We start from the raw sequence: 22,123 nt of genomic DNA, 5'->3' as shown, positions 1-22,123 counted from the left end.
TATACGATTCAATTTGACTTTACAACTTTTGAATTAGTATCGTGAAAAATGTATCGAAAGAAAAGAATTTCAATGTTAATTTACCTACTGCGTAATTGTTTTGCAACTTTGTATGGTTTTATTATTATTCATATAAGTAATGAGTACTTAGCGTTAAAGTGGTCCATTACTAAATAGTACTACTGCTATTAATTTTATATCCTTAGTTTATATCTTTTATGTAGATAAATAGATTATTGAATACTGACGTCGATGACTGCTTCCTAGATTTAAGTTTTACAACGAAGTCATAGTGTAGTTATCAGTTTATAGTCTCATAATATGAAAGTTAATTAACGAAACTTAACAGCTGTACCTACATACTAAACTATTAAAATAGATTTTTAACTGTTTAAATATTATTCAATAATCTCGTAAAAGCTACTTTCCAGTGTTTACAAGTATCAATGTTGAACAATGTACTTACATATTATTTTAATGTATTAAGTCTTAAAAAAAAGAAGTGCAAAGCAAATTGATCGAAAACAAATCTCAACGGTAACCGTACTTTGCGGATATTTGCGGTTAACCACAGTACAGTAACCATTGCAATTAATGTGACCATTATAGAAAAACTGTTGTAAATTGTGGGATATTGGTTACGAGCTAAGTGGTAAGATTGTATAGATCGAATGTCTGAAAAGGAATTTGTTTAATCGTAGGTCAGTATGTTTGTAATAGGTTGTTTGTTAGCTTGTTAAAATAGTATCAAGTAGTTTGTTAGTTGTATGTTTAATTATTGAAATAGTAAGAACTTTAGGCGCGTTGACAGTAAAATTTCAAAGTCGTGTCATGGCAATAACGTCATGGAGTAAGACGATGATTTTGGTATACATTTGAATCGTGCTAAAGTTTCACTTCTGACACTTGTGCTCGGCACACACGCTCTTTTTTAGCATGTAGGCTCTTATAAAATTTGACGTAATAATTTGTAGTGTGAAGTTTTCAAGATTTATGGTTCCAAACTCCGTAATATATGAAGAGAGTTCTAGAAGAAGAAAGAAGCAAGGAGAAGATCACACTGGGTCTTGGCACTGGGAGAATTCACAGGAGTTATGTAAATACCCGTGAATTTCCTGATGCCTTAGCTCAGGGTGGTCAAAATCTACAAAAATAAGACCATCTTGGTTTATTCGTCGAGCCAAGGAAAGCTAGGGAACGAGAGAACGAATTCCACTGTATCGTCGGCAATATCTCGGGAACTCCTATACTGTCTATTTAATATAAATTAGTCGAGACAATTGAAATGTATGTTATTTTAATTGTGTATATCTACTGTAAGTTACACTATTTACATATATATAAGGTACTAAATTGTTCAAAATAACAATGAAAACATACAAAAGTAAGAGGTTTAGCTGTTTAATTCAACCAATATAAGCTGTTTTACAATTCCAGATTAACAAAATCATGTACACATTAGAAAAATAAGCTCTTCTTACTAAATTACACATTCAAGTTCATATTCCCTTACACCTCGTATTAATTTGTTTCATTGTTATCTCATACATTATGTAACGATAGTGTCTCGTACACGCAATACCTTTGTCAATGTTAATTACATGACTACTCATTGTAGATACGAACAAGCCTTGTACTGTGGGTTGATTATTGTAATTTTAATTAATAACTTCTTGGCTTTAGGTCAACCCTTTTATGTACCTATTTGGATTGATACATTTACCTGAGTATATCAAAATGGTATATTTCTTTGCCTAAAGGCGGAATCTGTATGTCTGTAATATTAAAAGCTACCTCCATAAACAATGTGAATAAAATACTAAAAAATAAACGTTTTTGCGTTTGAAATTTTTATCTAGATTCAGTCAAAGCAAGTATTATTAGTCAAAGCTAGAATGATTTGTATTATTTTAAATCGATAAATCGATACGATAAGACACTAAGCTAGTGTTAGGGTTTTTTATAAGTAGGTAGATACTTATTTAAGGAGTTTGGTAAAATTTTATAATTTATTGCAAAGAAGAACAAAGACGAACTACTATAGAGATTCTATAATCTCTATTCTCTATAGATTCGTTTACTGATTAAACATCGATTAATAATAATTATTCTCCAAATTTGCTTTCCCATACGATAACTCGATTTTAACGACTGTGTGTACAAGTTATCTATATGCTTCCTGTCTGCTTTTATCACTGAGAATGGATGATTCCAACGAGCTGAAAGTTATAAGCTGAAGCGATTTTCATTTGAACAAATATAAAAAAGGTCATTTTATCATTACTTTTACGGTTTATTTAGAATGGAGAAAGCCTATTAATTGAGATATGCAAATACTAGATTTATATATAGATTTTAAGAGAAGCACAGGATTGCAAAATTAGTCATTTATTAAAAAATGCAGGCAATGACCTATTATAGAGATACATAAGTCGGCGGTTCTACATGTAAGAAAACGCAAGAAGAATCATGACAATTCCTTACAAATGCCAGAGCCTTACCTGAATCTAACTTACAATAGTGTTCTTTTACTAGACATCTAAACAAACTGACTGCTAAATGTTTCTAACTTGCACCACAATTATTAAGGTGACAGTTATTCCCGCATACGTATTGTTTACGCGGTAACAATTGATTAATCCATATGCAGTTCCTTCTGTGAAATATCACTTCTCTCTTATAAATAATTAACAGTAACCATTCCAAGAGAGAAGCTAGCTCAAGGATTAGTCCACGAACACAACTCAAAATGTTTATTCAGTTAGTCTTTTAGATATGACTTGATTTATTGACGTAATTTATAGAAATTAAAAAGCATCTTTTGTTTATTTTCTACAAATTAGAGCGGGCAACAAGCTCTGCCCCCCCTAGCCAAGTGGCTTTGAATGTATGAGATTGACGTAAGCTGTAGATACACGTAGTCTATTCTATTGAACGCTACGCTAACAGAAAGCCACCACGTATCTACAGCTTACGTCAATCTCATACATTCGTAGTCTATTCTATTGAACGCTACGCTAACAGAAAGCCACAAGGCTAGGGGCTGTAGTTGCTTTTCAAATAGTTTAACATTATTTTGAAATCAGCATAGTACACTTAAGTACCTTTACCAGTAGATGTATTATAAACCCTATATGTTTTCTATTTGGGTACATCTTCTTGAGAATAAATAAAAAAAATACATTAGTTATTACATATTAGTTCTATTTTATCAATATTGATACTATGTGCATTGGTGATCTTATTTCTTGGTACCTAAAGCTGTAAGTATAAGCTTTGAGAGTTAGACAAATGACTTCTCACAATTTTGTAACTACATTCCAATAATTTAATTTAATTTAATTTGCTGGTTGTAGGTGAGCTTCAAGAAATATGCAATATAATTTTACGGGTCCTTAAATTTTTTCATAGTGAAAATTAGTACAGTTGGTAATACTAACTAACACTCCACTTTACAGTCAATTACAGAAACATTAAGACTCATTGATAGATCAAATGAAAATGTATAAGTACCGCCTTTCTACTATTATCGCTTTCTCGTTTAAAAGAAAGCTGTTAAGTAAATTGATGACTAAATGATAGTGCGTTACTGTAACACCTTAGCTGTTACTAATAATGATGTAGAAACTTGTCACATTTTTATTAAAACATTTCTCTAGAACTCGTACCAATTTAACTTTTATTATGTACGGAAAAGAATCTGCTTTCAAATGGTTGTTATTGTAATTACAATACACAATACAATACAATACCATACACAATTGTGTTGACAAAACCCTTCTAAATAATAATATAAATAAAAAAATATTTTTAAGATAAATCTGTATCTTAAAAATTATTATGTTTATCTGGACGTCTCTTGAATTAATTTCCTACAAAACTTCCTCCAAAAATCAAAATTGACATCCACCTCTTGTTAAATACAAACTTCTTTCTAATCATCGACTAACACTAGTTTGTCGAAACTACAATTCATATCTCGTCAAGTACACAAGAACTGAGTTTCAACGCTATATTCCCGCAATCTTATATAACAAAGATAATGCACAGTCCCATCATTGTGTTGAAATGCCTTCAGTCACAAAAACTAGTGGGTAATGACATTTTAAATGCACATTTTGTGTGAACAAGCGATGATGGGTGTTTAGGAACTAAAGAGTAATGGTTTGTTTGGATAAGAAAAATGATAACAAAATATAAGTTTCCCATGTATGATATTAATCCAGCGCTCCGCACCATCTCCGGAGCACCACGCTTCGTACGGAATCAGGTCATCTCCAGGGACCTGCGCATGGAGAGCCTGGACGACTTCGTTCGTCGCCTGAGTTCCTCTATGTTCGCGCGCGCCGACGGAGCGCGATCCCAGCATTTGCAGGGCATCGCGCCATACCATCGGAGACCGCCGGACATAAGAGGCCTACCACGTGACCTAGTCTCCTAGGACACGACCGCTTCCTCGCCGCTGGCTGATGGGCGCCCCCCGGCACCTCGCCGGCGGGCTCGACCTCGCTAAGCGGCGGGTGGCTTCACCCACGGACATTCCTCCCTGCAGCAGCTAGCAGATCGCCCGCGATACACGCGGGCTCGATCGCACTGCAGCAGGACACCTCCCGGACACGACACCTCGGACCACTATAGGTCCCACCCAGTGCCCCGCCTGTAGTTGCAGGCGGCGTTGCCACCACTGAAAGGGGCCGTCGCCCCGAACAGTTACCCCGAGGCCTGTGAAGGTCTGCGTGGAAGACCCGATGATTGATTATTCATCATATCATAATATCGTGTTCTTGGTTCAATAGTACCGAGAGACGAATAAAAAAATGTGCATCGGTCGATTTTAATACTTTATCGTCAGTAAAGAAAATTGATCAGAGAAACAAGTGTGAAATAACAGCTCTATTCTTCATAAGGGCTCTTTATTTTACATCTTCTTATCTAAGCCGAAGTATATCTCTAGATAACATAATATAAATCCCTATTTTGTAACCAGAGGATGTCTTGCTTTTACAATCTGAAGGTAAAATAAATTTTCAGACATAAGGGCACATAGAAGTTTAGGTACTGATACCTATTATTGATTAATTGGTACCTAATTCATGGCTTGCTACAAATATATATAGTATTATTTTCAACATACCTTACTGCGGAAGCCTTTTAGTGCATTAAGATCTCAAATCCTTCTATAGAAAAAGAATAGGTGGGTAAAACCCAACCAAGTATGGTGGTGATTATATGCAAAGGTTGATCCTTCATCTAGATCTTTCTTAGAATCGATTCGGATAGCAATTTGGCCCGTGCCACCTAAACGATTTTGGAAACCAATTCCCTGGAAGTTATTAACACGAAATAATATAGTGAGTTATTAAGAGGATACAAAATGGATGTAAATTATTGCTATGCTAAATAACTTCGATCCTTCTGTAACAGTAAATACCAGTTGACGTCATAGCTTTATTTTTTGTAACGTTCCAAAATTGGGTAAAATGGGAAAAAAATAAACATCATATAAAAATATCATTGTCATAGTTTGTTAAGTCTTATTCCATATTCATTTATTTTTTCCATATTCGTTTCTGGAAAATACAAGAATTTCCATCTAATAACATCTACCTAATTGTAGAAACTGTTGAAATATATAAAAAAAAGTTTCGTTAGTAACAGGAAAATTAAGTTAATCCTCAGTATTGATTTTCTTTTATACTTAATCACCACAAGCGGATGCGAGTGCAGACGAGCGATGATTAAAAACTATATAAGCTTTGTTTACTATTTTGTTGTGTGATACATACAGACAGTGTGAACTGCGAGCAATCGTTTTTAACCGACGTTTAGGAAAATTACTAAACTATGGGGATTCTTAAATATTAGCGAATTTTTATAAGTTTCAGACACTAACCTAGAATGTATGATGAAAATGTAAGCCGATTAAGTACTCTGATTTTTAATATTTTGTGTACTAGTCATGAAAAATACCTATGATTGTCTACATTATCAAATTAATGTCAAACCCCTATTAAACCTCATTATGGTCTATAATCTATATGAATAACAAACATATTTCGTGTTTAGTATCTGTTTTTGATACTAACAAAAGATAGCTAAGAAATATTAGAATCAAAATAACATTACGATTAAATTTTAGACAAAATAAATTTATGAAGAATAGACATCACTACACACACACAGATCTTGGCTCACCTTTCTTACGAACAGTGTGTATAAACTAATTTCATACGTCCTTTCGTGCCGCTCGCCGGCGTTCACGTCTGTAATTAGGTACCTGCGCTAAGCATGGGCTACTGATAATTTGCCTATTACCCTAGTGATGTGCCTTTATCGATAAAAACAAATCGATACGTGGAGAGAATAAGGAACAGCCACCCATGCAAGATTAAACAGGGAGAATATCGATGATTGAAGAAAAACAGTATTTCTAATATCGCTATTAAAAAGCCTACTGAAGAGAATAACAATTTTAATGCACAATATTTAATCGGGAAAATAAATATCATGCCTTGTTCTAATTTTTTTGGACGACTAATAAGCAAAATGATTTAAACAAAGCCGGTTCAGATTATCAGAGCATAATATGCTCTACATATATAACTTACATTTCATATTAAACATACTCAAAATTAAAGTGGTAATAATTGCAATTGACCCATCGACCTTTCTATCGACATCCGCACAACACTAGTGCTACCGTGTGCCGGCAATCAGGCTATATCGCGTGTACACTTCATAATACCTAGGCCCCGGGCTATTATATTATATATTTTGTTACATTTAGATTACATTTGTGCTTAACTGTTACGTTTGGTTAACATCTGGTATCGGCTATGTTCAATACAAAATTAGTGTTGTAATAATTGCAGGTTATTTTAACGCAATAGTAAATTTTATGTTTAAATGTAGAATTGGGGTGCTTTCAATGACCTATTATACTAGTAGACGCGGCATACGCCAACATCATTGCACTAAAAAACAGCGTAATTAATACATACCTACTTACTAACGCATTATCACCAATACAGTTGTTCTCTCTTTCACTCTCACGCACGAGACATAATACATGTCTCACTCATGTACTTCGTAATAACAACCGCCGATTAAAATACAAAAAGAACGTCCAGCCACGACGCTGAATGGTGCGTGACTAAGTGAAACTCGGGCACTTACCTGAGTTTTTTCTTGCCAAAATAGAGAGCGGGTAACGTATCTAGCTCTTTTATATATCATAGGGTGCTTTAGATTCTCGTGAATGAGTCATAAAGATTGTGAATATAGAAGGTAAATAAATTAAACTGTAGATAGAGTTCGCTCTATAAAGGAATTTAATTTTTTGTATTCAGTGTAGCTAGTACTAAGCGCACAAAAATATTGAACTGATGTATCACAAAAAGTAATCATAATTATACATAGATCCTTATTTTAATTATAAACGCATTGCGTTTTAAAAATTAGTTCTTCTTTTGTCTTTCATGCAAAACTATTTGCCTAACCTTTTTAACATTTAAATTTTAATAGGGAAGCTTTATTCATACAACCTAAAACCATGGATACCTTTTTTCTACACTATTATCGAGTTATATCCCACAACGTCCTTAACTTTACCATACGAGTATTATGCCTACCATACATTATACTAAAAATAACACGTTAAAAACAACCGACTTCAAAAACAGAAAAGTAAAAAATAAAAAAGGTTTGATGTCGGTGCTCGGGCTTAATACTAAGTGCTTAGTGTTTGGCACCGACCTAACCAACATAATAAATAACACATCTAAATAATATGTAGTAATTAATAATATCAAATCTTTTTTGAAAAAACCGGCCGAATAGATAACCTCCTCCTTTTTTTGAAGTCGGTTAACAAAAGGACTCGCCTAGAAATAGCCTTCTGTAAAATCAATAGTCCCTACACACTCACGAGGCTAAAATAAAAAATTTCGTAACAAGGCGCGGCGACTAGAGGGTGCCACGGGGTTGAAACGCCTAATGGCTTCCAGTCACGATATCAACTAAAATTACTTTGATATAACCGTTGATATGGATACTATGCTCTTATAATACGTATAAAGTAAGCTATGAAGTTTTAGGAATAGTTTGCGATTTGATAAAAATCGTTTGATGACTTTTGCGCTGAAAGCTAGGTGTCTAATGAAAACTTAAATCACTACATAGTATAAAACAAAGTCACTTTCTCTGTCCTTATGTCTCTTTGTATGCTTAAATCTTTAAAACAACGCAACGGATTTTTATGCAGTTTTTTTTAATAGATAGAGAGGTTCAAGAGGAAGGTTTACGTATATAATTTATTAGGTTTTAGACAAAGCGGGCGAAACCGCGGGCGGTAAGCTAGTAAGTATATATTAGAGAACCTGTCGGCATGAGTAAAACAATATTTGAGGCACTATAAGCTGAATTATATACAATAGCTTAACATTGTATTTTATTGTATAAATCAAAAGTTTTATAAGAATTGTGCATAATAGGATTATATACTATCTTTACATTGTTTTTTATTATATTAATCGTATCACAAGTTTTATAAGAATTGTGTCGCTCAGAAGTGGAAGATACATAATATATTTTACATTCGAAGTAGAGTTGTTACCGCATGTATGCAAATCTAATTTATAATGTAAGTAATACAAAACACGTACCTTAAGTATTTCACGTCTATGGAAATACATAACTAAATCTATTTATGCAAAATAGGCATATTGTTGAAAGCACTACGGGGTTTCCTGTCGTGCCTGGTGCTAGCCGCCCCTAGATAGTGCAAACTTATGCAATCGTTTGCATGTTTTGCGTTGCTATGCAACGGTAGCATGAACCATGAAATAGATATTTAGATATTAGGTTGGTATATAAAATCTACGTATTTGTAATGTGTTTAGGATAGTCAGTCTGTGTGATCAACTTAGGCCAAAAACATTAGACAATCGTGACTACTACCACAATTTGGAATGTCGCTTGTACGAAGGAAAATTTATTAAATTACTTAATAATAATTAAGAAACATAAATAAAGGTGTGTGATACTTACTAAATATACCTTCATACATTATTAAACCTAATAATGAAATTTGAAAAGTAAAGATATTGGCACATGAAACATTTTATAACAAAATAAACAAGTTTATTTTTTATTGAATTGTACAACGATTTTAAAATTTGAAATAGGTACAAATAGTTCTAAGGTTACTAAATAGACGATGGATATAGTACGAATAGCGTGTATTTTATCTAATTATAAGTAAGCTATTTTACGCGAGCGAAGACGATTTCCATCTTCCTGAATACATCACATTTTCAATCAGTTGTACCTTGTACCTATGTAATTTCAATTTCGCTAAAAGAAACTACATACCTACTTTATTCAATGATTTTGGTATCTTTGAATCTTGCTAAAGAAGTTTCACTTCTGACACGTGTGCTCGGTACACACGCTCTTTTTTGTATACTAACTATGGGCCACTCATTTCAGACGACCATGGAGGCGTCATCATCGGACTACAGTGACGAAGAAGTGGGGGTGATAGCACGGGGTCAAAAGCTGTGGGTGCGGGGGGTCAGGTCGCACACCACCTGTGCGGATATCGTGAGGGCTTTGCAGGATGCTCCTGAAGGTACGTGATGTTTATTTATTTTATTTATTTACTAGCTGTGCTCTGCGGTTTTACCCGCAGTGCTCCGCTCTTGTTGGTCTTAGAGAGATGATATAGCCTTCCTCGATAAATGGACTATCTATCACCGTAAGAATTTTTCAAATCGGACCAGTAATTCCCGGGATTCCCGGATTCCCGGGCGCGTTCAAACAAACAAGCAATCAAACTCTTCAGCTTTATAATATTAGATTTACCATAATATTCGGAAAACGCAGATCCATGATTAGTGTAGATTTTCGTTTTTCTCTAAAATTAATTGCAGAAAAGCATCTTTTGAAACATTTCATTTCGCAAAAAAGCTCTTTATGTATTTGCTACAAATTTTATAGTAATCGCAAACCTGTAGAGGCTATGATATATTAAGTATATATATTAGCTGTGATATTATGAAAGGTCAGTTTTTACTTTTTAACATTGCACTATTTCGACACACATGCAGACATTATAATTGACTCTAGCTGACCCACGCGACTTCGTCTGCTATCAAAATGTTTCAAAGCTGATGATTTTTGCGAAATAAAATGATACTCCGCTCATATTCCGCCCCTGCGTTAGGAAAAAAGACATATATCAGGGCAGTATTGCTATAGCCTTTTTTATAAATGAACTTTCTGTACGAACCAGTAGTTCGTATAGTGTCAGATTAGTATTAGTATAATAGATAGCTTTATAATACCAATATAGATTTGACTATTAAGCCATTAATATCCTTACAGCGGAATGTCTAAGCGAGCCAGGGGAATGGGTGCTAGCGGAGCGATGGCGCGGTGTGGAACGGCCTTTACCGCCCGATGTGCCCGTGCTACACGTTCTGGCGGCATGGGGAGATGCGAGGCATGAGGTAAATCATTGCTACATATTATTAATTTAAAATAGGATAAGGTCTTGATTAATATGTACGCAATGAATTAGATTGAACTGCCTGTAAACCTGATAAAAATATTTTCGATGAGCTGTAAAAACTGTGTTTTACCTGTTAAATATCTGTTCTTTCTAATCATTATCACTAACAATGACAAGTAGGTAGAAATCGCATCGGCTTAATCAAACCATCTCGGCTAATAACAGCGTAGTTGAATAGTGAGCTCTTATTTTGTTTACTGCACAGCTTACGCATTTTTTATTACTTGGTATCATGGTTGTTTACTTGGTCGTTATTACCTAGGCATAACTTATAGCGTAACTCTCGGTTTGCTTCTTGATAATGAACATAATTTATACCAATCTCTTTCTACAGGTCCGTCTCTCCCTCCGTCGGCTATCCAGCGGCGGGGAGGACGACTCCGGGCGCGACAGCGACGGGCGGGAAGCGAAAGAAGCGCGGGGCGCGCGGCGCGGCCGGCCGCGGCGACGCGCCACCACACCGCCGCGGGACCACCCCGCGGCACGGCTCGTGTCTGTCATACAGCACCAGAGCAGGACTATACACCAGCAGCTGGACAAGCTTAGGTAACTATAAATACCTACATCATTACCTATTTTTATCAAATAGAAGGGTTAAGAGGCGCGGGAGATGTAGGGCGTGCCGCGAGGTTCATGTCTGTCATACAGCACCTGAGGCAGACTATATAGGTATCAGCAAATTGACAAGCTTAGGTAATAACCTGGTATACACCATTATCAACATCAGTTCATAATATGTGTTTATTCATAAAAATATACTAATCAGCAGTAGGTGCGATTGGGAAATAACAGAAATCACAAAACATTTTTAGCTCAAATTGTACCAAGACTAGGTATACAGGTATAACCCGTAGAATGAAAAATATGTAATTCGTCGAGTGAGCTTCAATGACTACATAATGGTCTCATAACAAGTTTGAATTAATCCAATTTATTATTCCTTTACAGGGAACAAGAGAAACTAATCGACCAGCTAGAAGACCAGACGCACAAGAGCAGAATGGAGAAACACGGAACGAATTACCTCCTCGAATCTTATTTACGAGATCTCGGAAGATGCAGCGAAGTCAACGACAGTCAGGCCGCCAACAGCGACAGCGGCGTCGGCGTCGGCAGCGGGACACCTCCCAGGAGACACACCAAACACAAATCAAGGAGAGAACGGCACCTCATGAGAGAACACTACTTTACGAAAGAACTCACAGACATATGCCAAGTTAACTCCGAAAGACTGACACAAACCCACAACGACACAGATTCAGACGCGTCCTCCGATGAACTAACCAAAATACGAGAAGAAATCGAACTCCTTGAAAAACTCGCAATCATCAACAAGAGGCTGCACCGCGAAGAGGAACTCGTCGTTCGACTGACCGCCAAAGTGAAACGATATACGGATGAAAATAAAGCGAACAGCTGCGAAAATGTATCACAAGTTGCAATGCTGATCGATAAAATAGAGGAGGACTTAGCGAAGACGGCAAAAGAAATGCAAGATAACACGATAGAATTGGAAAAAGCGGACAAAGAACTGGAGTATCGGATGAAACTGTTGGACGAATTGACGTCACAGCTAGAAGAGGAAGAGTTACAGAACACTATCTTAGAGCGGCAACTGAACGAAGCCTCGAGTCGGCAGCCCATCGCCTTACAAGATAGCTACATCCCCGTCCTGGATCAAAGCAATCCTCCTGTCTTCACGTACACGGGCAACGGCTACGTCCTGGACACACTCGTATGACAGACAGTACCACAAATTTTGATCCCAAAGATGTATTGAAATTACCATAAGCTTCCAGCGTGATTAAGTCCAAAATCCGAGATATATTTAGTATTATTTTAGCGTAGGAATACATGGTGCTAAGAGTTTATTGTTTATATAGCTATAATTAGTTTGTAATTGTATTTATATATTGTGTCCCATACCAAAAATGTACAACAAAACCACCAATCATCGATTGTAATTGTTAGACCTAGTCAATTGGTAATACGACAATAAGTTAGATCTTCCACTTGTTAAATAGACTAGATTTTACTTATGTATGAAATAAATTTATACCTATACAAACAGTGGTCTAATTTTCTTTAATGCATATTTTTGCACTTTTGCAATAAATAATAAAGAAAAATATTTATAATATAATATAAAAAGGAACCCTAAATACTGAATTCACAAACGAAGCAATCATAAAGGTCCTCCATTAATTCCATACATTTTTGAAAAACTTTTTATTACACCATCTCGCTATCGTTTGCTTATCAGACAGTAGGTTCATATCAGAATGAAATTCAGAAAGTTGTTTTCTTTTTTCACGCCCAGTTTTATAAAAGATCCTTGGTTCTGTCTCATTTGTTATTTATTATAATACAATAATAATTAAAATGCACATGTAGAGACATCCATTAAAAAACCGTACAAAATCTGTATTCAGTAAAAACAACTTCATACTGCATGTAGTAGATAGTAGATACTGTATGTTGTTAAGTTTTCTGTCACTTACACTAGATGGCGTTGTAAAAAATTGTAGTGTACAAGAGACGTATGTACAGAGATTCGCTACAGCCTACAAGTTTGCTGTTTCATATCCAGGCGCGGTCCCAGCCTGACATTTTGGGGGGGGACACGCAGCTGGAAAGGTATGGAATCCCCCCCCCAACCGTACTCGCCAAATATCGTATTCACGTGAAGAAGAAGTGATAAGCAAAAACTTGAGAAAATCGTACTCGATAAAATAGAAAAAAAATTCTTATAGGTACTGTACAATATATTATAATAAAACCGGCCAAGTGCGAGTCGGAAGCCGTTAGCTGCAAATTTTCGCAAATTTCAACATTTGCAAGGGATTAAAAACAGGTTTAAACAGAACTTTAGATGTGCGAGTGACTCCGATTTGCACCAGTTTTTTATATATTGTACAGTATAAGAATTTTTTTCTATTTTATCGAGTACGATTTTGGGTCATGTCCCCCGTGACCCTGGGACCGCGCCTGTTCATATCAGTCCTATAAATAACTTTAACTATTAATAAATGCAACATAATTTTATATCAGTGATACATTAAATGTTATCTTTTTCATACATTTGTTATTTGGCTTAAAAATACTATTCATAAGAAGATCTACTAATTTATGCTACTAATATTAAAATGCGAAAGTTTGTGAGGATGTGTGTGTTTGTTACTCTTTCACGCAAATACTACTGAACCAATTACAATGAAATTTAGCACACATATAGAGGGTAACTAGGATTAACACATAGGATAGGTTTCATCCCGGAAATCCCACGGGAACGGGAACTATGCGGGTTTTTCTTTAAAAACGCGGGCGAAGCCGCGGGCGGAAAGCTAGTTTTTTAATAAAAGAAGGGTGTTCTTTCTTTTGAATAATTATTTATCCAACAAACATACTTTAAACCTGTATATATTGTATAAACAAAATACTATTGTTACCTTGTTACACAAATGTACAATATTATGTCAAAAAGTATTGTAAATATAACATTAATGATGTAAAGAAATAAAAAATACAACGATTAAAAGCACAGAGTTTTATTGAATAATATTAATAAGAAAAAATACATATTTTTGAGTTATTCCTTGAATTGCCTTGGCCAGTGTTTAGAGAACTATTTCAACGAGCCGGATTTAGTATGTATGCGCGTCGAAACAACAAAGACTACTGATTCCGATACTATTGTACTTTAAAGAAGATACTTAAACCTTTTTTTAAAATGATTTATTCCGTAAGGAAAAAAAAAGGATAAAAAAAATTGGTTGTCTGTGAAGTTGGTTTACTGACGATAGTTGAACGTGACAACGATTGTGCTTCTTTGTCGCTCGTTCCGAGCTCTCGCTCGCACTTCCAGCCTTACATGGAACGCCTCAGGTGAGTCAGAGCGAGGTAACGCCGCATGAGTCATGTTTTTTCGTGCGTGCAGCCGGCTATATCGAATTATAAGACGTTGTCACGTCAAAAATACAGAATATACAACAAATTATTTATTGTATATTTTCTATAAATTTTGACCAAACATTTATGCGGCTCTAGAACAAATCCTAAACACTGGCCAAGGCAGACCTTTACAAGCGTAAACCGAGGGGGGAAGAAATATTAAAGAGAAACAGGAGTGGGGAGGAGCGTCATTGATCTTCAAATCTTCTTTTATTTCCTCTCCTTCCAGACTGTCTTGTAGTCTTGTTACTCCGTATCCATGGCAACCTGGAATAAACAATTCAGTTAAAGATTGGACAATTTAAGTTGAAATAAATAGTTAAAAAATAAACAGTAGTTTTTTTATAAAATGAGATTATATGAAAAAAGGGGCAGATGCATTATGCAGAGTAAGTATATGATAGTAGGCATCATAGGTAATTAATTTAAAATAATTGTAGAGCGGCTATCAATGTAATATTTACATGGGCATTATAAGATATAAGATTAATAATAATTAATATAATAAAAGTCTATCTTTAGAGGCGAGCCTTAGATCTAAAATTTAATACTATATATAGGATGTGTGTGTGTGTGTGTGTTGGTTACTCTTTCACGCAAATACCACTGAACCGATTACAATGAAATTTAGCACACATATAGAGGTTAACTTGGAATAACACATAGGATAGGTTCCTACGGGAACGGGAACTATGCGGGTTTCTCTTTAAAAACGCGGGCGAAGCCGCGGGCGGAAAGCTAGTTCTGTATAATGACGAATCTCTTACGTATGCTATGCTTTATAAGATTTATCTGTATCTAATGGACAATTTCGGCTGAAGTCTCAACGACTCCGTGGCGCAACGGTAGCGCGTCTGACTCCAGATCAGAAGGTTGCGTGTTCAAATCACGTCGGGGTCATACAATAACTTTTTTGTTTTTTTTTTTTTGTTTTTAAATAGTTTGATACTTCACCATTATTACCAATTTAAATATTAAATGATGTTATAAGATATTTATTTAGATTTCAATGAATTTTATAACTTGGATAAGATGAACAGAGTTCTTTATTTAAACAAGACAAACATCTAAACAAATTCAGATAACCCACTTGTTTGCTTATCTCACACACCGAGACGCGGTCATCGGTCACTGGCCATTATTCACTTATACCGTTTATACGAACCATTCATTCGAAACCCGTATACAAATACAGTCGCTATGCACTTCGCAATTCTACCATTTATAATTTACCTTCTCCCGTCTACAGCTCTAAATTTAAACTATCTCGATCCTGTAAAATTGCAAACGAAAACGTCGGCCGAGGTGCAAAAACAAGCCGCCCAAGAGATAATCAACAAGTACCTTAATAACGTCGACGTGTACATTAGTCCAGTTTTATTTGTTAACCACAAAGATGTGTTTGCGCTACGGACGGTGAACGGACAGCTGCATATAAGAGCGAGCACCGGCGTCGCGGCAGTATGGGGCTTCAATTATTACCTAAAGAAGTATTGCAAGAGTCAAATAGCGTGGCAAGTACAGCACGTCAATATACCCGATCCGTTACCAGAAGTCGACGAAACTGTTATAGCCAATGACAGGTTTCGCTATTACCAAAATGTGTGCACCGCGTCGTACAGTTTTTTGTGGTGGCAGAGCCCAGATTGGACCAGCCACGTCGAGTGGATGGCGTTGAACGGAATTAACCTGGCCCTAGCACCGATCGCACAAGAAGCCGCTTGGGCGAGCATTTACAAACAATTAGGAATGACCGACGACGAAATTAGCGAACATTTCACAGGACCCGCATTTCTCTCGTGGCTCCGGATGGGAAATGTACACGGATGGGGCGGACCACTATTTCAATCTTGGCACAATGGTCAATTGGAAATCCAATCGAATGTCGTGGACCAAATGTTTCGTCTCGGAATGGTCCCCATATTCCCCGCATTCAATGGCCACGTCCCAAAAGCGTTCGGACGTATTTTTCCCGGTTCCACATTCTATACAGTGAGCACTTGGAATAAATTCAACACCGATTACTGCTGCAATCTATTTTTGAGCCCGTTAGATCCGCTATTCAACAGAGTAGGTAAAATGTTTTTGAAAAAAATCACCGAAGGTGTAGGAACGAGCGGTATTTACACAGCCGATCCCTTCAATGAAATCAAAATCGAACCGTGGTCTACACTGTTAGTTCAAAAAACAGCATCAGCAATTTTTACAACGTTGACCGAACATGATGAAAATGCAGTTTGGGTGTTACAAAACTGGATGTTTGTGCACAATCCTTTACTGTGGCCTTTGGATCGAGTGCAGTCCTTTTTGACCTCAGTACCCTTGGGAAGAATGCTCATTCTGGATCTCCAGTCAGAGCAATGGCCTCAATATAATCTCTATCGTATGTACTACGGTCAACCTTTTATTTGGTGTATGTTACACAACTTCGGAGGCACCCTGGGTATGTTCGGGAGCATTAATACGATAAACAACGATGTGTATGAGACTAGAAAGCGAATTAACAGCACGATGATCGGTATTGGGCTGACACCTGAAGGGATTAATCAGAATTATGTTGTTTATGATTTAATGTTGGAGTCTGCGTGGCGCGCGTCACCGGTACAGGATCTAAACAAATGGGTGGCCGATTACGCAGAGCGGCGGTACGGATGTAACACAACAGCCAGTGCGTGGCGATATTTATTCAAAAGTGTATACGATTTTAATGGTTTGAACAAAATGAGAGGTAAATACGTGGTAACACGACGGCCTAGTTTCAAAATACGACCGTGGGCTTGGTACAAGAGCGACGACTTATTTAATGCGCTTAGAAATTTCGTTTTCTCCGCCACTTCCGATTGTAGAGATGGTTTTGAACACGACCTCGTTGACGTCACCAGACAAGCTTTGCAATATAGAGCCGATCAATTATACCTTCAGGTGTTGAACGACCGATTTACAAACACTTGGACATTCAATGCATCGATAAACAGATTTTTAGACGTAATGGTCGACATGGAAAATATTTTAGCTTCGAACGCCGATTTCACTATAACAAAATGGCTATCGGATGCAACAAAATGGGCGGCGAATGTAAGTGAATCTTATGTGTATGAATTGAATGCTAGAAATCAAATAACACTATGGGGGCCGAATGGAGAAATAACAGACTATGCGTGCAAGCAATGGGCTGAAGTTGTCCGCTATTACTATCGCCCACGATGGACAACTTTCTTGGAAATAGCGATGGACGCGAAGCTTAGGAACGAGACATTCGACGAGCGAAGCGCTCAACGCGCTGTGAGATCTTCCGTCGAAGAGGCATTTCAAAGAGTCGACATAAATTCTATCCCCAGTAAGAACGCGCGCGATACCGCTTTGTATATTTACGAGAAATGGGCATATGTATCCGATTTGGAAGATTTACCAATGGATATTATACCAAGAGACCCAGAAGGTAAAACGACACTGGCCGACGTTGACGACGAACCAGACAGCAGTTTAAGCTACACCCCCTCTGTCGTTATGTTGTTTTCTACAACGCCGACGTAAATTTACTAATTTATAGATACATATACATATTTTTTTTTAATACCATTTAATGTATTCATTATTATCATGATAACATAAAAATATTATATTTTAAAAATACATAATTGTACAATTTCTCTAATGATTTTTATTTTATTGCTATGCCCCATTTTTCATACTGTGATAGAAAACATTTAGATTTTCGTACCTATGTTCCTAATCGAATTTCAATTGTATTAATACTTTTCTTGTTGGTTTAACTCATCTAAAAAGATACAGTATAACTTTTAGCACTTCCAATGTCTATTTTCAACTAAATTTATCGTCAACATTAAACAGACAGGTCGCAATTATTTTAGCTCTGAATAGCACAGGCTACAGGGATCCATATAATACAAGATTCAGAGTTGAACAAGGACACAACTTAATAAAAAGGTTATAATAGCACAGGCGGTAAGGTTAGCGATAAGGCCGCCCTTTGCTGTTTCTGTAAAGTCTTGTCTTTGTTTTATGTATTTTTGTTTTTTTCAAAGCAATAAAGCATTTTCATTCATTCATTCATAGCATAGTATATCAGAATCCATACTAATATTATAAATGCGAATTAGTAACTCTGTATGTCTGTCTGTTACTCAATCACGCCTAAACTACTGAACCAATTTTCATGAAATTTGGTATGGAGATATTTTGATACCCGAGAAAGGATAGGCTACTTTTTATCCCGGGAAAATGACGCAATCCCGGACATCCCACGGGAACGGGAACTATGCGGGGTTTTCTTTGACTGCGCGGGCGAAGCCGCGGACGGAAACCTAGTATGTATATAATATTCTTGTATACTTACATAGGAGTATTGATGTACAATAATTACAATTAATCTTGTTTTGTTGTACATTGATACTTGTCTCTAAAGAAAATCGATCAGTGAAACAGATGTATATCTGCCACTTGGGGACACGGGACTTCACCCCAGTTATAATAATTAGCTCATAATAATTGTTAGTGAAACTTTTTTAGGCGCATAATTTCAAGGTCGGGTCATGGAAACGTAACGCCATGGAGTAAGGCGACGATTTTTGTATCTTTGAATCTTGCCCAACTCCCAAGAAGTTTCAATTCTGACACGTGTGCTCGGCAGTTCGGCACACACACTCTTTATTTATTTTATTTCATTTAATCATCTTAATTTTTATAGGTACTTAGACATACACTTGTCAACATTAAACAAATTATCAAATCATAGGTACATAAAAATTGAACACCTGGGTAAAATATACAGTAAAAATATTTAGGATTTTTTATATGCTGTGGAGTCAAAATATGTTCCTTTCAAATGCTCAGGGCCCTTACCTGTGGCTGCGGGGCCCCCTGGTCCCCCGGGCCCTCGGGCGCGGGCCCCGCGTCGCCCGTGGCGGCTCCGCCCCCGCGTCGCTCTTCGCCCTCCACCAGGGACAGGTATCTCGTCAGTTCTGTTTCATCGGACACACGGAGAGGCGTTTTGGGGCCGACTATGGCTATTGATACGTTCTGTAATCAAATAAATACAGTTTTTTTTATTTCTAGTTTTTATCCATGTGGAAACATACTGAACGTTAATTTTTCTATAAAGAATGAGCATCAAGCAATGAATTACTCAGATACTATAGAAATTAATATAATTACATAATCTTTGTTTTTTAATTTAGTGTATAGATTTTGTCACAACCTGAGGTACTAGTAGCATTTACAATATTTCTTCTAACTATTTAATTTATCATCAATCCATATGCCTCCTCTACACTACTCGCGAAGTTGAACGAGGTTAGACGAATAGAATAATGTAGAGAGGCAGTTCGGCTTACTTCGTCCAACTTTACCTCGCCTCGGCCCACTTCCGTTTGCTGTCGGTTTTTGCGCCCGAGTCAAAGGGCACGAAGTTACCAGAAGTGCGTTCTGAATATGAACGAATGCGCTCCTCGCGAAGTTGAACGAGTGTGTAGTGTAGCACCGCGGACTTCAATCAACTTCGGCCGAGTACTTCACCGAGGAACTTCGCGAGTAGTGTAGAGGAGGCAACAAGGTACAACAAAGGCAGGGCAAACCCTCTCCAAATACATTCATTATCTCATTCCACACTTGTAAACATTTTACTGCATACATTATAATATCCAAAATCAATTACCTTAGTATTCAAATCAACTTCATTGGGCAGTGTATCACGCAATGCTCTAAGACCATGAGCGACCAACTCCTGCAGATCACTATCTTGGAAGGTGTTCAAATGTTTCTCCAGATAGGTCCTTGCTGATTGAGATCTCGCACCGATGGCCATAGCCCGACAGTCAAAGAAATTGGCTGACGGACAGGTTTGGTAGATGTGGGGACCTTGATCCTGTAATGAAGGTGTTAGAATTAGATGACTTGTGTACAATAATTAGCATATTTGTGTAGAATTTATAGTTGTGCGATAAATTCTCAAGGAATTTAATTTCAGTGATCTTCACATCAACTCACTCATATAAAAGTGTCATCAAACCTGTACATTTATATAAAACATTGTGCAAAAAAAATCAATAACATAGTGTAATTTAATTTGAAATAATTAAGTTAGACATACATAAATATCTGACTATTATGCCTGTAGCTTCATCCACATTACCTTTTTTTTCCTACCTACAAAAAAATTCTGAGTAACCTTTTGTTACAAAAAAAATTGGTTGTTTGTAAAGTAGGTTTACGATCGAGATGTTTACGTGATAACGTCTTATGATGAGATGAGATGGGAGATCGGTCCGTCTCTCTCTCGTTATACCTGCAATAGTGCTCGTGAGGTTTTGGTGTGACACAAGTTTCTGAACATGTCACCCGACTAAAACGATTTTAAAGACGTTATCACGTCAAATATTATGTATTAAAATGTAGTGTTAGAACCTGTATAATAAATGGACCTTCCCACACAAAATTAATTTTACAATTTGTCCCACTCAAACATACAAACTTTACAGCTTAATTATATTAGGTTACATTAAATTCATACTTACATCATACCCAGCCACCAACAGACCAACACCAAGAGGCCGCTTGTCGTATCTCTGAGTACAAATCTGCATCTTATTACCCACAAGAGAGATAAGTCTGCCGACTGGCATTGGAGCGTCATGGGCGTAGCGATGGTTGAGGCATTCTGTGCGCATGAAGCGACTGAAATGTATAAAATTGAGTTGTATTAGTTACAATACAGATATGTTTGTTAAAAGATTGTTACAATAACAGCAGATAAGGTTTTAGAAATTATTTTCTCATAATCATAGCAGTTAGATCTATTAAATATTGATAGCATTCATAATTAAACTGACAATTTAATGCATATAAAACTTAGTTATATATAGCTTACAGTAACTTTTTATGGACATAAACTATATTTAAATTGTAATTTACCTTAGCATCCTAGCATCAGCTGTTAATCCCGAAATAGAAATACCAATATGTTCATCGATAGGTATGATTTTCTTCTGGTAAGCCGACAATTCACTAACTGCTCTCTTCAAAGCTATGAGCACAGCAAATTGTTTGTTTTTCAAACCCACAGTTGCTGACCCGAGTTTCACAGCTTCCATGGCATACTCCACTTGGTGGAGACGACCTTGAGGGCTCCATACTGTGACATCGCTGTCGTACTGATTCCGAAACTGAAATTTACCATTGTTAATGAGAGGTTATGTTTTCGGTCCATCATCAAATTGTAATACAGACTTTTATAAAATATTTTAAACAGTAAATATAAGGCAATATGACAGGAAACATTATTTATTAATAGAACTCAAGTTATTACTTGTTAAATGCATATTTATGCAGTGTTACAAATGAATGACATTGCAATTATAACACCGACAAACAAGCTATACGTTTGTAAAAAATACTAAACAAATTTAACATTAGTGAAGTAAATTTCCTAATAAACTTAAATCTTAATTCAATCTTACCATTTTATGTAATTAACAATAAAGTTTATAATATTAATAAACAGAAACTCTACGACGCTAAGTGATTTGAAATTTTGAAATGTCAGTGGTCGTATTATTGTCAAGTCACAGCTTTCACAGATTA

At 36.4% G+C, this 22,123-nt stretch overlaps 3 protein-coding genes and 1 non-coding gene across 9 annotated transcripts in view; 3 read left to right on the top strand and 1 right to left on the bottom strand.

Moving 5' to 3' along the window:
• The window catches only part of LOC123701514 (ras association domain-containing protein 10), a 100,900-nt gene extending 88,259 nt beyond the window's left edge, over positions 1-12,641 (top strand). For 5 of the 6 annotated variants that reach the window (XM_045649015.1, XM_045649014.1, XM_045649016.1 and 2 more), the window contains 4 exons: positions 9,490-9,631; positions 10,387-10,511; positions 10,908-11,119; positions 11,522-12,641. In XM_045649015.1, the coding sequence (XP_045504971.1) occupies positions 9,496-9,631; positions 10,387-10,511; positions 10,908-11,119; positions 11,522-12,314 (1,266 nt within the window). In that variant the 5' untranslated portion in view covers positions 9,490-9,495 and the 3' untranslated portion in view covers positions 12,315-12,641. Of the gene's footprint in view, positions 1-6,805; positions 6,920-7,239; positions 7,288-9,489; positions 9,632-10,386; positions 10,512-10,907; positions 11,120-11,521 lie in introns of those variants that run through there. The other variant, XM_045649019.1, reaches the window with a different exon arrangement.
• A 1,973-nt stretch (positions 12,642-14,614) lies between these two features.
• On the bottom strand, positions 14,615-22,123 carry LOC123701513 (proteasome subunit alpha type-1). Its single transcript, XM_045649013.1, has 6 exons — positions 22,000-22,123; positions 21,455-21,705; positions 21,058-21,217; positions 20,199-20,408; positions 19,388-19,564; positions 14,615-14,791 (listed from the first exon to the last, which is right to left on the bottom strand). The coding sequence occupies exons 1-6, from the start codon at positions 22,000-22,002 to the stop codon at positions 14,771-14,773; spliced, it is 822 nt and encodes a 273-aa protein (XP_045504969.1). The 5' UTR covers positions 22,003-22,123; the 3' UTR covers positions 14,615-14,770.
• Positions 15,353-15,424, top strand: Trnaw-cca. The gene has a single exon. It is a non-coding gene; the product is annotated as a tRNA-Trp (tRNA).
• On the top strand, positions 15,681-18,174 carry LOC123701512 (alpha-N-acetylglucosaminidase). Its single transcript, XM_045649011.1, has one exon. It carries the CDS (start codon positions 15,725-15,727, stop codon positions 18,056-18,058), a length of 2,334 nt encoding a protein of 777 aa, XP_045504967.1. The 5' UTR covers positions 15,681-15,724; the 3' UTR covers positions 18,059-18,174.

The sequence above is a fragment of the Colias croceus genome, chromosome 21 (genome assembly GCF_905220415.1).
Source record: "Colias croceus chromosome 21, ilColCroc2.1".
In the NCBI taxonomy this organism is placed as follows: Eukaryota; Metazoa; Arthropoda; class Insecta; order Lepidoptera; family Pieridae; genus Colias; species Colias croceus.
This window is presented reverse-complemented; position numbering and strand designations above follow the sequence as displayed.